The 15,044-nt window shown below is 43.9% G+C and overlaps 1 protein-coding gene across 1 annotated transcript in view; it reads left to right on the top strand.

Moving 5' to 3' along the window:
• Window positions 1-12,261, top strand: part of LOC147437702 (G1/S-specific cyclin-E protein) — an 81,105-nt gene extending 68,844 nt beyond the window's left edge. The window contains exons 7-10 of the mRNA XM_086487194.1: window positions 9,886-10,003; window positions 11,793-11,836; window positions 11,920-11,951; window positions 12,036-12,261. Of these exons, the coding sequence (XP_086343320.1) occupies window positions 9,886-10,003; window positions 11,793-11,836; window positions 11,920-11,951; window positions 12,036-12,043 (202 nt within the window). The 3' untranslated portion in view covers window positions 12,044-12,261. The remainder of the gene's footprint in view (window positions 1-9,885; window positions 10,004-11,792; window positions 11,837-11,919; window positions 11,952-12,035) is intronic.
• The last annotated feature ends 2,783 nt before the right edge of the window (window positions 12,262-15,044 follow it).

Raw genomic sequence — 15,044 nt, 5'->3', positions numbered from 1 at the left:
CTGAGTGTTGGAGAAACCTCTCCTGAAACCTGCTTGCCCTGGTGCTCTTATGCCCTCTCGAGAATACCCCATGTCAGCTCTGTAGGCACACCCATGTCCTGTAGTCTGTGTATAAGTCTGGCTCTCGGCACTGTGTCAAAAGCTTTGCGGAAATCCACAAAGCTACAATAGATCCTCTTGCCATGGTGTCTTCCCTCCTCAATAATAGCTTTGAGTGTTGGAGAAACCTCTCCTGAAACCTGCTTGCCCTGGTGCTCTTATGCCCTCTCGCTCTGCCCATCTATTCAGCTCCTGCTCAAGAACGGATGCATACAGCCTAGCTAATGTGTGACCAACCATGATGGTGCGATAATTCCCGGGAATCATGGGATCTCCTGACTTGAAATAGGCACACTCATAGACATACCCCAAGTCCCAGGGAAGCCTTCATACATGGCTCGATTAAACATCATAGCCAATAGCTCTGCAAGCATATCTCTGGCATGGATGAAGTGCTCTGCTACCAGACCATCATGATCATGTGCTCTCCTTGTCTTCATCCTGTCAATGGCTTTCCTTACCCTCTCGGCAGTAAAGAAAGAACATGTCTCCGGGCATGTCTCTAGTGGGTCTGGCAGAGGTGGTTGCCGAGGTGCTGTGTAGAGAGATGTGGCATATTCCCCCCATGTCTCAGTGGAGGTGACCGTTGGTGGTGGTGAATGCTCGTGGAATAGCCTCCATTCTTCGCCTTGAGTCCTGACTTATAAATAACTGATACAGATCCCGCTCTAGCTGAGATAGATAAGCCCATTTCTTTTGTCGCACTAGGCGGCGAAAGATAGTCCGTGATTGTCTGTGTGGTAATACCCATGAGCACTTCCCTCTGTAATTTGATCCTCGTCTCTCTACACTCCTCATCATACCAACTGTTCTGGGGCATGCTCCTAGATCGTCTCTGTGTAGGCTGGCTGTGGGGGTATGCCTTTGGTGCTGCATCATGAAGCGTCTCTGTCAGTATCTGAGCAAGTTCATCTAGTGGCCGTCCTGGCTCCTGGGTGCATAGCTGCCTGTATATCTCATCCATATACACCGAATCCTTCTCCCTCACGAAGGTATACCGAGTGTGTGTGGGGACCTCTTCTAATGGAGTTGTGATGAATTGAAATGTCAGGGTGAAAGACAAGATAGCATGATCAATTGCTATTCCAACTGGCCTAGTGCCCACAGTGAAATCCTGAAAGAATGGAGTGAGACTTGGTTGGGCCACAACATAATCCGTTGTGCTGGCACAATGTCGGTGTGGAAAGCAAGTAAAACCTCCAGCTGTCGAAAATCTTTGTAGGCCATTCAAAATGGCCAATCTATGTGTTGTTCCTATCTATAAGTCTTTGCCATACTCAGTGCATTCCTCATCTTGTGATAGTTTGGATAGACCCATCTCTGTAACGTCTAGCTCCCTAAGCATTTCCTCGGAAGTATCATAAAATATTGTCTGGTGGTGGGCAGTCCTAGCATTGGAATTCCCTAGGTTGATAATGTCACCATCCTTGGAAAACTCCCATATGTCATTATCCAAAATCGCAAAGGGAGTTTGTCCTCTAGGTGATGCATATACTGACGTACTAGGAGGAAAGTAACAGATAGCAATGTAGAGGTATCTACCCGTCTTGTCTTGAGCCTCACCCACATGTACCTAGCATGTTCATCCTTGCGCGCTATACATATCAATGGCTGCAATTCCTCCCTGAATAGAACTGCCACTCCCCCTGAGCCCCGTCCTCGATGCTCCGATGTGGTCTCCTATCTGCAGGCTGTCTCCCATCTATATCCGCTCACCTGTGGCATGGATTGCCTAGGGGCTTGATGCATCTCAGAGTAGAAAATGATGTCTCTCCCTGTGAAGAAAAGTGTGGTTTTAAACGAATGTACTAGGTTGTAATGTAAAAGTATTCTAAAAGGAAAATCCAAGGTGAAGAGGCACTAAGGCCTACTAAGTTAAGGTGGGACAAAGGAGAGTAAGCTCAAATAAGTGCCTACAATCGTATGAAAATTTCAAAACAAAAGTGTATATCTATTTTAAAAAAGTGGCTCTTATTGGTTTGCTTAAAATAAAATACTTTAAGTGGCTCTTACTGGTTTGCTTAAAATAAAATACTTTAAGTGAAAGATGCCTTCAAGATTCCCTCTACCCTCATCGCTTAGCCCTCATTTCCTGCTCCAAAACCTTCTCCCGTCCATGTGTTGCCTTCCCTACCTCTTGATGCATACTTTGTGCATATGAGCAATCTGCGAGAGGGTGAGGTCATCTCCAAGAAAGATGCCAGTTTTCTTTAGAGTTGGTCTTTTCTTCAGGAAGTCCTTCGCTTCCATGGAGGGGAAACAGAGAATGAGTGCCCTTTCCTTCGAGGTTTCTCCGTTGCTCCCACTTTTCTTAGTGTCCACTCTCCAAGCCCTAGTATGCGTCTGCTCATTGACTCGCACCAGAATCATGAGTTCTTTCACCTCTTCATCCACATTATCTTGGTCTTTGAGGCCGCATATCCTTACGTGTAAAGCCCGCACACGTCTCCTTTGCTCCTCTTCTAGTGTCAAGTTGATGATGGTTGGTGTGGGGGTGGGGGTTATTTCCTTGCCTTTTCCTTTCTTGACAATCTTGATCCATTTTTCGGCCTTTTTTGCTTTTTGTTGGGTCTTTGTGATGACATCTACCCACGAGGTCATCATTTCTTTTTGTTGCTCCTCACCTTCTTTGATGGCCCACACTTGTTCCTTAATCATGTTAAGCTCTTCAATCACTGAGGGTTGAAGCTCTCCCTCTTCGAGGACCTTCTGTGAAGCTCTTTCTTGAGTAGTGCGATTTCCTCATCTTGGGCCTTCACACGATCCTCGAGTGTATGTATCGTGCTTTCTTGTGCTGCCACCCGCGCGTCGAGTACGCTAATAGTACCTAGGAGGTGGCGGTTGATCTTGCTGATGGACTCGCTCAATTCTTCTTTGCATTTTTGGATGGCATCCTCCACCGGGTCATCCTTGCCGTTTTGCTTTCTCATGATTGAAGGGCCGGAATAGGAGAGGGAGCGGGGTACACAAGTGAAGAAGAGGTTTTTTCTTTTTTCTCTATGCGAGCAGAGACTCTCTCTCTCTCTCTCTCTCTCTCTCTCTACGCTCCTTTTTTTTCTCCCTCTCTCTCTCTCTCCCCCCCCCCCCCCGCCCCCTGCTCCCGCTGCCCCTGCCCCTTGCTCCCTCTCTCTCCCGCTGTGCCCCCGCTGGCCTGCTCCCTCTGTCTCGCTGCCCCTGGCCCCGCCCCCTACTCCCCTCTCTCTCCCGCTGCCCCTTCCCCCCCTCGCGCTGCTGCTCCCCTGCTCCCTGCTCCCTCGTGCTCTGCTTGCAACTCCCCAACCCAGCGCCAACCTAGCGCGTAGAGAGAGAAAGAGGGGGGAAAAGTGGCGCAGAGAGAGAAAGAGGGAAAAATTGCATAGGGTATTTATAAGTTCTCAAGGTAACAAATTACTCACTTGGTTTACAAATTTTCTGCCATAGGTTACTCATTTGTTTTCTGTTACAGGTTACTCACTTTCTGTTGCAGCCTGCAGGTGCCAAGTTTAAACGTGAGGGAAATATATGTATTTTCTGTGGCAGCCAATAAGTAAAGTGGAAGGAACTTAAAGTGCCACTTGGTCACACACACACACACACTCACAGAGAAATGAAATGAAATGAAATGTTATATTAACGTCTTCAAAAGGCCAAAGTGACCTATGAGACCAGAAAGTTACAATGCGGTGTATCTGATACAAAGTCAGATTAACAAAATAAATTAAACTAGGATAACAAACTAGAGAGAGAGAGAGAGAGAGGGAGGGAGGGAGAGAGAGGGGGGGGGTGGTTACAGAGCTGCATTCATGAAGCAGCGTGGAGTCTGGGAGTATCAGCATCTAAAACTGTGCATAGTGGATTCGTGGCCTGGAAACCCAATGCACATGTGGTGAGTGCAACGTGGATGGCCCGCGAAGTTACGAACACGTCGTTTTATTATGGGTCGTTTTTTATGGGCTTTAGTTTCTTATCATATAAGATATGATAATAAACTTAAAGTTTATAAAAGATGGTCTTTACTATTACGTGCAGTCGCCTGAAACATTTCAAGGCATGTTTCCTTGCACCTGAAACGCCACCTGGCGTAACATCCGAAACATTTCTGCCATAGAAACACGTTTCATGCCGCAAGCTGGCGTTTCTGGCCATTTCCTGTTTCCGAGAAAAAGATCCTTCTATTAGTTAATGAAAACTGCCCATAGGGCTACAACCACCTCTGCAAGAGAGGGCTACAACAAAACATGATGGGGAGACTCTCCCAATGAGAGAACAACATATATACAATGAGGCTAAATCAAGAGATGGGAGGAGGGAAGAGCCACACAGGTGGACGGTAGTGCCATCTGAGCATCCCCTGGACAATGGTGTAGAAAGGCCCAGGGCGCCAGAGTCGAAGGAAAGCCTCGCGGCGCTCCCGCATGCGGTCGGAGCTGCCATGTAGTCCCTCAAGCTGTCCTCTGAGAGTATGGATCAGCTCTAGCCAAAAGTCACGAACAGTCTCTGCTGGTGGCACAGAGCGAGCCTCAAAAATGCGAAAACAGAGGGCCCGCCAGATGAACCAAAGTGTCAGGCCACTGATGAGCTCCCAACACTCCTCTCTCTCACTGCACCACTCTTGTGGAGTAAGCTCTGTAGTAGCAGGCTGGAGTGTGGGTCGCCCCCCCTGTATCACTATCATCCTGCTGGTGGAAGATAGCTCAAACTGAAGTGCCGGGCCCGTAAGAGTGGACCAAGCCGCTGCCCCCCAAGTGTACTGTCTAGCCGTGGAGAGAGTAGGCATCAGCCGAAGAACTCGTAGCCACACCTGTTGGGCCGAGGGACAGTCCCAAAGACAGTGACGCTGACTCTCCACCAACTGGTCGCAGGCTGCCCGTTTCTCTAGTTTGATGTGCTATTGTGGGCTCACCCCTTTCCTAGTTAGGCTTTAGCCTTTTTTTTCCTCTATCACTTGCCATTTTGAGCCCTTGAGGCTTGTACCTATCTACTCGTATTTGCCTTCAGGCCATCGATGTTTCATTGGCGTATTTTACTATTATGAGTCATGTTTCTTGTCTTTTTTGGTGCAATTCAATGCTCAAACTGTTCTTAGCACTATGGTATCAAGGAAAAATGATATTTTTTTGCCGTTCTAGACATTGATCCTGTTCCCCAACTTTCGCGGTCTTGAACCCGCCCGACCCCGTTCCCGTTCCCGTTCCCCGTACCATGTTTCTGTCCCTGCTACGTTAGCATCCATATAGGCACAGATCTTTGGCCAGTATTTGTGGCACAAATCATCGGTGACTGCGACCAAATGTGGGCGAGAGCTCGTGTGTGTGTGTGTGTGTTCGTTTAGTTCATCTATCGTGTCCACATTAGCATCTCGTCACAAACACATAGCTGGCTGTAACCGGCCCATGGGGTGGTAGGCGTTGGCTTTCACCCGAAATTCTTTACTTTAGACACACACACAGAGCACTTTGCAAAGGAGACCTGTAACGGGAATTAACACTTAATCACAGACACGGCTCGGAAGCTAGAATGCTCCGAGCAAACGCCGACAACCTGTAGGCCCCAAAATTGGCGCCCCTTTCGGTATTTCTTTACACTTTGAGAGGGTAAATTTACAAAGTAGAGTCCTAGGAATCCTTTACCTGTATCCAGCTAGATACCACTTGATTTGGCCAAATTTCAGTAGCATAACAACCCCAAAACTTGCGCGAAACCAATTCCCCTGCTGGAACTCACTTCCACTGGCATAAACCCTCTGATTCCTGCCAAAAAACAGTAAATTCAGCACGCTGTATTTACTGGTTTTTGCCCTGTTTTCAGCCCCAAGCAGTCCCCTAACTGTCCTCTACCAGTGGGGCACTATTCCCAATGGTTCTGGCATCCATATGGCTGAAAAACAGTCAATTTACAGCGCATACACGTTGAAAATGCACCTGTATGGTGAGGTTATGACCCTCACCGGTGCCTGCTTTGGAGTAGTAGTTAGCTACCCCCGTTCCTGCTCAAGGAGGTTCTTGCCTCAGCACAAAAGTATGAAACCACACAGCTGTACATCAATCAAATGCAGAGCCCTCTTGTGGGGCATCACATAACTGCACGTAGGGGAGAGAGAGAGAGAGTAGTGTGTAGCGTGCAGGGCATCACTCCTAGCACCACACTGTACATGAGAGGGAAAGAAAGCACTCCATAGCTTTTAACCTATGACAAGCTCTCAATGAAGCATCCCCCCAGCATAAATCGAGCGCTCTCTCTTCTGCCCTTGACTTGTAATGCATCTGTGAACAAATAGATGCAAAAAGGAGAAGATTTCCATGGCTGCCAAAACCTGCGTATCGTTGAAAACGCAGCAAAACAGCCCTGTAAACACGCATCTGATGCCTTCCAATGCTGAAAATGAGCTCCTTAGTCTTAGGTTAAGTCATGGGAAGCTCAAAAATGGAGAGAAATGGCTGAAAATCACAGTTATCAGCCTCCAAAACTGCTCCAAAGAGTCAGTTAACGAGTTCTGTTCTCTCAAACTTGGTAAATTGGCCAAAAAGTGCCACTTGGCGCTTATGCATGCAATTTCCCCGCATTGGGCTTCTTGCTTAAAATTCTCTCAACTGGTGCATCAGTTGACTTTGCAACAGAGTAATAAAATGTTTCCCTTGTCATTCTGAAGCTAATCACGCGAATAGATTTCATGGCCCAAAATAGCGGTTCCCTAAATTTTAGGAGATGCTTCCGTTGGGCTCCCACTGGTCATCTGATCATCTATCCTCATTGGGACCGCATCCAAAAGTGCAATGTGGCCCAACTGTCGAATACTTTCTATTGGTGATCCCACCTTGACTTTATGTCTTTATTGAGTTCACTTCCTAGTATCCACCAACATGCTAAGTGCGACGAGGGGACCTACATGATCTTGAATTGAGCCTAGACATCCTTTTACTTTACGAGTTCCAGTGCCGACCAACTTCCCGTCTGCGGATGAAACTATCGTTCACATTGGCCATACAATGTCTGATCATTTGCAACTTCAAAAAGAGGGTCTCAAAAATTAAACAAAAATCATTGGAAAGAAACCAACTAAGGTTAGCAATTGCCACGTCCTCGTGACACTGGCCAAGCTTTTGTTATGGGTTGCCAGGGGGGTGTGTGCACAATGGTGTGTGCGTATAGGAACCATTCGCAGTGTGGATTTTTGGCCAACTCACAACCAAGGGTCTTCGTTAACAAATTGTCACAATTCTTCTTGTTTTGCATTGGTGTGATCACCCTGAAGAATGCTTAATATTGGTCTTGTATTTGGCCACGAAAGTGGCTCACACCAGAGCTTCATCATGACTTTTGCGTTTGATACAAAAACTTAACACTAGTCCTGTAATTGGACATTCAAGTGTCCTTAGACACTAAAGTTTCCTGTTTTCCTACCAAGTTTCAGCAATTTATTTGTCAAGCTAGAAAGAATTTTTTTACACGTTGCTTCTACCATAGGTTGGTAATGAAGGAAAGAAAACCTTGGATTTTTCTCCATGCCAAGATACAATCCCTATGGAGAGAACTATGGTAAGTTCTAAGCTATAAATTTTAGTAAAATTTCAAGCTGTTTTGCCAAAAAAATCATAAAATTCTTTTATCTTTTTGTAGAAATGGCATTTTTTATGTTTAGAAAAGTCAAATATTAGTACTTAGTGCTACAAAACAATAGAATGTCCTTCAAAGACTAGTTTCCATGTCACATGCAAGTTATAGACATAATTTCATACTTGAGCATTTGCTGAATAAGAGCATAATTTTGGTCTTCCAAAGGTCCCCTCATGGAATTGGGGCTATTATAGTGTAGTTTGACAACTACAAACGACTTTATATGTTAAAACAAAGAAAGTACATATTTTTTTGCCTCCCTAACTCAGTTTAATCTCATTGCTTGAACTTAAATGTTTTATCGTACAAAAACTCTAAAAAATCTTGAGTTCTCCATAAGAACATTGAAACCAAGGTTTTAGGTGTCCCAATTGTGTCTGTACCATGTACTTTGATACTTTTAGTGGATCTACGTGGATAGTTTGATATTATTTGAGGTTTTGAGTGCTTATGTCTCAAGCATGAAAATATCAAAGTTTTCTCTTACGCAGTTTTGAATATTTGAAATAATCCAATAATTGTTGCATACCAAAGCACTTCTCCTTGCCACCTTGAGTCCTCAATGGAGAGGGTAAGCAACATATCACTTTCTAAACCTCACAAATACATCAAAAACATATTTTTCTTTGTTTACGACGATATGCTTGAGATGGCCATATCGAACACGTAGAACTTTCCATTATTTTATATACTCGAAAGTAAATTTTTTTATACATGAAACTTTCAATTATCTATAGCACAATTGTGGAAAAGTCATGTAAAATTTTCTACAAGGTCGCTTCATTTTTTGATTGAGCTTATAAAGTCGATTTCTTCAAAGCATCAATCACAGTCTTATGAGGGTCAACTTGATGAGTATAGTTAATGATCGTGGTAGCTTCTAAAATGCAAGGTTATATTTTTAAAAGACCTTCCAACTAACATATTTAATAATATCAAGAGGGTTTTCTTAAATATATCGTCTAATGCAAGTAGCATTTAATTTAAATTTATGAAAAAAGGACACTTGTGTGTCCTGTTTTGGTACCAAACTAGTGTTAATGAAACTTCTGGAGTATGAAAGGCAATTTGGGCTTTGAAAAAACATATTTTATCCTAGAAGTAGCCTACTTTCTGTGAGATTGCAAATAATTGTGTAACATGGAAGAGTATTAATTGTCGTCGGTCTTTATCCAACTATCATAGAAATTTGACAGCTCTATTGCATACCTATAAAGGGATATTTTGAAAAAACTTTGAGTTTGCTTAAAATTATTTGACTTCTTTTTGAGATAATTTTGTAAGTTATGATCGTTTTGACAAGTTACTCCTTAGAGACGGTCATTGTAGTCACTTCTGGCGAGTGATCGGATGGAAAGACAGACAGAGCGACAATCTAAACACTAAGCAACACTTTAGCACTTCAAAACACTTGAATGAAAGAGAGAGACGACACGGCGCGGCGGAATTCCGAGCGTATTGGCCCCAAAGACTGGCGCCCCTTTCGGTATTTCTTTATTATTGACTAGCAAAGGTACAACTCCCGTTGGGTCCAAATCTTCCAGCTCTATGTCCAGATGCTTGAAAGAATGGTCCTAGGAGGACTTATAGAGAGTCCAAGGGTTGCTAAAAGCAGAGCCCCAAACTCATAAGTTCTTAAAGCATTTAGTCCCAAAAATCATATGGTCTTAAAAAGTTGGCGCTCAAACTGTCCAAAATCAGCAGCGCAAAAAGCGAAAAGCCGTACAGCAGTGCCACATCAGCAGGTCAGCGCAATCTGCAGAAAATCCGTACTGCTGCCATGTCATCAGCCATCTCATTTTGCGGGTGTCCGTACTGCTGCCATGTGTCAAACTTATCACAGTCACCGAAAGACAACTTCAATCCTTGGTTGATTTCTTTACTATCTTTTATCAACTTATTAGTGAATACGACTAATGTGAAACTGATCTGCCTGCCCTCGCGCATTATTTTGTGTTTAGAGCTGATTGTCTTGTAATTTTCCATGCTCTGATATATCAAAACAATTGTGGTGCAAGGCATCTAATTTTAGATGGTAGTTAAGTTGCACTCATAGGCCAATACGCTGGTCTGTACTTAGTGTTGGAAAAGGCATCTTAATGTTGGATGTTAGTTGCATTGGTCCTGGTAAGTCAATATGCTGGTTTATATTTGTGAACATTGCCCATATCTAACATTTGCCATGTTTTTCAGTATATACAACCACACTGAAGCTTTTCTCTCTCAGTTGAGGGGTTTAGTGAAGTCTACACCCAGGAGAGTTGCAGATCCTCGGATCCAGGCTCTAGACACGAGAGGATTTGACAATGAGGTATGTGCTGTGCACAGTTCCAGGGTAGCATTTATTCTAGTATTTTCATGTTAGTATTGACTTGTCATTCAATTCAATTAGAGTGGTATAGCGTTCAAGTTGAGATCTGCATTCTGCCATTTGGAACAATACCCATTGTGCAATATGTATTTTTGGTTAATCGCACAGAAGTAGTACAAAGACTTTTGGTTGTATTTCATCATGCTCAATTTTGCGGAAAATGTAAATCTTTTTGGGGTACGGGAAGGATGTTTTGTTTGCAATTTCTCTTTGGCCTTTTCTTGTTACTGAACTAGAAGGTGTCGTCCAAACATGATGTATGGATCTTAGCAAAGAGCCATACACACAGGAGGAGAAGGATGATGATGGTTGATGGTTGATGGTTGATGAATGCTATCTAAAATCTAATGTTCCACAGGAAATGTGCTATTGCATATGTGGCTATTCATGGGCGTGTTGGCATGATGTCAGTGTCTGCTGATCTTTTGCGCTATGTCAGTTTTGAGAGGTGTACTTGAGAACATCTACTCTTTTTTTCGAAAGGGTGGGGGGGGTTATATGTCACAAATGATGACATGGCATGATGACTGTGTGAACCAACTGGGGTAGAGGATACAGAACAGAGGGGCTGTCTGTATGACTGGAAAATTCCGGCACAGATCACGGTCGATTTCATGGCGCAAATCTATGGAGCGTATGGTTTGATCTATGGAGCGTATGGTTTGATGTATGGAAGCTGCTGATGTGGCAGTTCTTATGTAACTTATTGGTCTGGGCTACTTTTGGCGAGTCATTTTTAATAACATATGCTTTGAGTACTTTAGAGCATAGTTGTAAATTACAGATGATTAAAAGTTTCTATTGGTAGCTTTTGGGACCCATGCGTAGAAATTAGAAAAGAGGGGTGCCAAAGCTCGCAGATCATACGAGTGGGCTCAGACAGACCCGTTGTCATTGTGACAAGGAAATACCACCATGGGCACCTAGTTGGGGGCCAACACTCTCTGAAGGGAACAGCATCTGTTGTGTCCACCCAAAATTCAAGTGTTAAGTTGTTACCAATCCATTGCTAGTCGCTTAAAGTTTGCATCAGTGATTTTCCTGTTGGGATGTGGTGCTGGCTCTTTACACATATGGCAACGTTCTAGCAGATATTTTTGCCATTGTCATTATTGCAATAGAAGGGCACTGTTGTTAACTCTTATCAGATTATTTCAGACATCATAAGAAACCATAACAATCTTGCAATAGAGTGCTGGCTATTTTTTTATAAACATTGATAAAGAATAATCTGGCATTTGAAATGTTGAAAGGTACCTACTGAACTGTTTATTGTGTTCTTATACCTTGATATAGGCTATTTTTCTCCCTGCTTTTTATGAACCCTTATTTTTGAGCAATGAAAGTGAAGATGAGGAAACAGACGATGAGGAGAGCTACAGCCCTGTTTCACTTTCTTCTGAATCTTCTTTATCATCTGCTGAAAGTGAGGTTCTGGTGCAGGAATTTTAGAAGGCATAAACGGGAGAAGAGCCAAGTATCTATTTACAAGTTTATGTAGCTAAGTTTGCTGTTCTGTTCTTAAGACAATCTTGTCTCTTCTCTTATCAAATCTCCTTTTCTTCGCCATCTGGCTATGTGTCTCTTTCAGTTGATTTATGGCCAACTATTCTCAGGCTAGTGAAAGAGAAAAGTAGCGTATAATTGTATTCTGAAATGTTGACCAACACTAAAGTCATTCTATAGAGCTACTTTCTTGAAGGCTTATGTCAGTGCGTCCTTGTGTCAGGGGCACAAAAGGAGTTCAAGGGGATCGGCTATTGCAGCTCCAAGGTCTTTTTTTCTTTAAAAGCATTAAGTGCAACTTGAGTTTGTTTTTGAATGGAGAAGTAACATGCTGTCCTTGAATTATGCAGCAAAAAAACCAGGAAAAAAGTACACCTGGCAGGTATATCAGGCTTGAGACCCCAATTCCTCTTAGCATGATGACTTATGAAGTATATCAATCTAAAACCTGTTGTTTTATCTGCAGGAAACTAACCATTTACAGTGCATGAGCCAAAACCTCCTCTTGACACGACTTTTTACTTTGTTTAGATTTTTTTTGTACATTGTACAATACCTCATTTTTAAATTCCTGCAATATTCAGGTAAAGAAGGAAACATTGGACATTTTTGTACATTAGAAATAAGCACCAAGAAGTCACTATCCCATTTTTTCAATTACATTTAATTCTTTTCCTCCTGTGTTCACCACAATTTGGAAAGCATTTTCTTTTGGTATGAAGCATCAATTTATATTCTTTGGACTAAAGTAAGGTCTGAGAGTTGAACGTAAAATAGGAGACCTGGACTCGCTGTTACTCTCTCCCCCTGACATCGTCATCCTAAACACACACACACAACCCCCCCCCCCCCCCGCGCCTGTTCTTGAAGGTCTTGTCGACCTCCCTCTTTGTTTCGTTTCCACCTTCGTCATGGTCGATCCTTGTCCTTCCTTCATAGCAACACACACAGATGGAGGCTCCCGCTCTCCCCAGAGGGACTTAGATGAGGCCCCCTTGCCCGACCCTAAAATAGAAACTGACAGATATAAGTTGTTCCAACTTTTGGGGCTCCCTTGCATTGCGTAAAGAGTGCTGACGTGGTAGAGTTGTACGGATGGCCCAAAAATTGTGGAGGACTGTTGACGTGGCATTATTTTTAAATGCGTAAAGAGTGTTGACGTGGCATAGCTATACGGATGGCCCGAAAATTGTTGTGGAGTGCTGACGTGGCAGGCTATACGAACGTCCACAAAACGCGCTGGTTGGTGACGTGGCAATGTGTACTGATTTCCGTGATTTACGCTGACTGCCTAGAGCGCTAGCTTTTGGGCTTCAGATGCTTTTGAGACTGAAGCTTTTCATGTACTGCTTTTAGAACGCCATGGGCCTAAAAATTGTAACTAGGGCCTCTCTTCCCCCTCAGATTTGGCTGGGAGCCCTGAGCAGAGAGGATCAGTTGAATTAGTACTTTGCTCAATTGTCAATATAAAAATAAATATCGAAAGGGGCGCCAGACTTTGGGGCCAATACCTCTGGGCACAGAACTACGCCGGGCCGTGTCGAATCTATTGCAATCAAGTGTGTAATAAATTTAAGTGATTTCTCGTGTCGTGCTAGATTTTCGACTTGGTGTGTCCAAGTCTGTTACATAGATCTCCTATCCCATTGCTCCCCTCACTGATTACAGAAGCCCTCGTCTCACACTGTCTATTCTCTAGCGCTAATTCTCTGGGGTGATAGTTGATGGTGGATCTAGCATGAACGTGATGCCTTAGTTGTTGCCTTTAGGTCTCCAGCCTACTCAACTCGCCCCATCCACAATTACTTTGGCTGACCAGAGGACAATCTATCCCTTGGACATAGTGGACAAGGTGCCTTTGCAGGTACAAGACTTCACGTTCAGCTTGGATTTTGTTGTGGTTTGCCTTCCCAGGTTGAGAGCGGCTTGCTCTTGCTCATAGGCAGATCATGGCTATGGCACACTAAAGCGCTACATGATTGGGGAAATGACGCGATGTGGATTCATACTCTTGGATCCCCAGTGAAACCCATTCGCCTTGAAGGGGGGATGGATTCAGTGGTACATCATGTTTCTTTGTCAGTGGAGTCCAACCTCGAACTCAACTAGAACAACCTACTCCACCTGATGGGCCTAAGGAAGACCTGCTTGAGTGGTTGGAAGCTACCAAGTCCATGCCTTGTTATGGGGCCTCTATTCAATCTTTGCCTGAGGATACCCCATCTTCCAATGTCCTTACTGTAGCTGCCCTATTTGGCCACCTAGCCTAGAAGCAAGTGTCAAGGTGATGACTTACATGTTCCTAGAGTGGAAGCCCTTGGGTTTGGTGAGCCTATATAGGACCAGAGAAAAGGAAAGAAATCTCCTCTATCGGAGTTCGCACAAACCCCAACCTCCTCTGCGTCTGGCTCTTTGACCAAGGCAAAGCTCATCTATATGTTTTATGAACTACCCTTAGACAAGCGTCCCCAAGGATGGCTATAAGAAGCATATGAAAAATTTCAATATTGATCAAACACCAGCTCATGATGTCTCTCTGCTCCAAGAAGCGGCAACCTCTTCACCTACAAAGACATCTCCACAAGTGCCCTCTCCAGACTCGGTAAAAGAAGTTAAATTGGGCGACTAGGACTAACCCCAACCGGACCATGTTCCTACAACAACCTGGAAGATGCTGAACAGACAATCATATTGGTTGTGGCCTATGTGCCAGAAGATAAGATTAGATTAACCTCTTTCGAATTGACAGTAGAGTCGAGCACCGATTTTGAAAGAGATTGGCTTGTAAAACTTCTGGTAAGACCAGCTATCGTACGGCTCACGGATCCTCTTGTCTGGAATCTGTATGGGGGGTTTTTTTAAAAGGGCCATAGAGGGCATGTTTCTTGAACAGGTCAGCTTAAGCTTCATCCACTAGATGCTGTCTGTGAGTTTTTAAATAAACACTACAAGGGTTTTGAAGTACCTTGTGAGCTAACAAAAGAGCTAGAAGATGCCCAGGCTAACATCAAAGTTATAACACCCTCATCCCTACCCATCTCCTACCCTAGTGAAACTTTGCATAATGCTGCTTGAGATTGATCTTTAAGGATTACAGATTATGGATGCACCTTGGTTGACATGATTTGGAGAGTTTGGCTCCGCATTGTGTTGTAGATATGTAGTTGCTTTCAGTTATCTTGGTATACATAGTAGTCTCTTCCGGTTATGAATCAGAGATGTTGGCATTGTTTCGCAGTTTTTTCTTACCGAGACAGTGAGTGGTTTTGTGGCGGGCAATCTGTAGCAGGGCTACAATGTCACTTGCACTGGATAGGCAGTTACAATTGGTCTTGCAGTGACACGCGGCAGACATAGGGAGTGGTGGTCTAGTGGACACTAGCCAGTTCACTGCCACCACAGTACGGAGATAGGCGTAGCTGGACTGTTGGGGATATTTGTGTTAGCCGTTGGCTGCTCTTTATGGCTGTATATA

The sequence above is a fragment of the Adiantum capillus-veneris genome, chromosome 17, assembly GCF_014529385.1.
Source record: "Adiantum capillus-veneris isolate H3 chromosome 17, ASM1452938v2, whole genome shotgun sequence".
In the NCBI taxonomy this organism is placed as follows: domain Eukaryota; kingdom Viridiplantae; phylum Streptophyta; class Polypodiopsida; order Polypodiales; family Pteridaceae; genus Adiantum; species Adiantum capillus-veneris.
The sequence above is the reverse complement of the archived record's forward strand: the minus strand, read 5'-3'. Positions and strand labels throughout refer to the sequence as shown.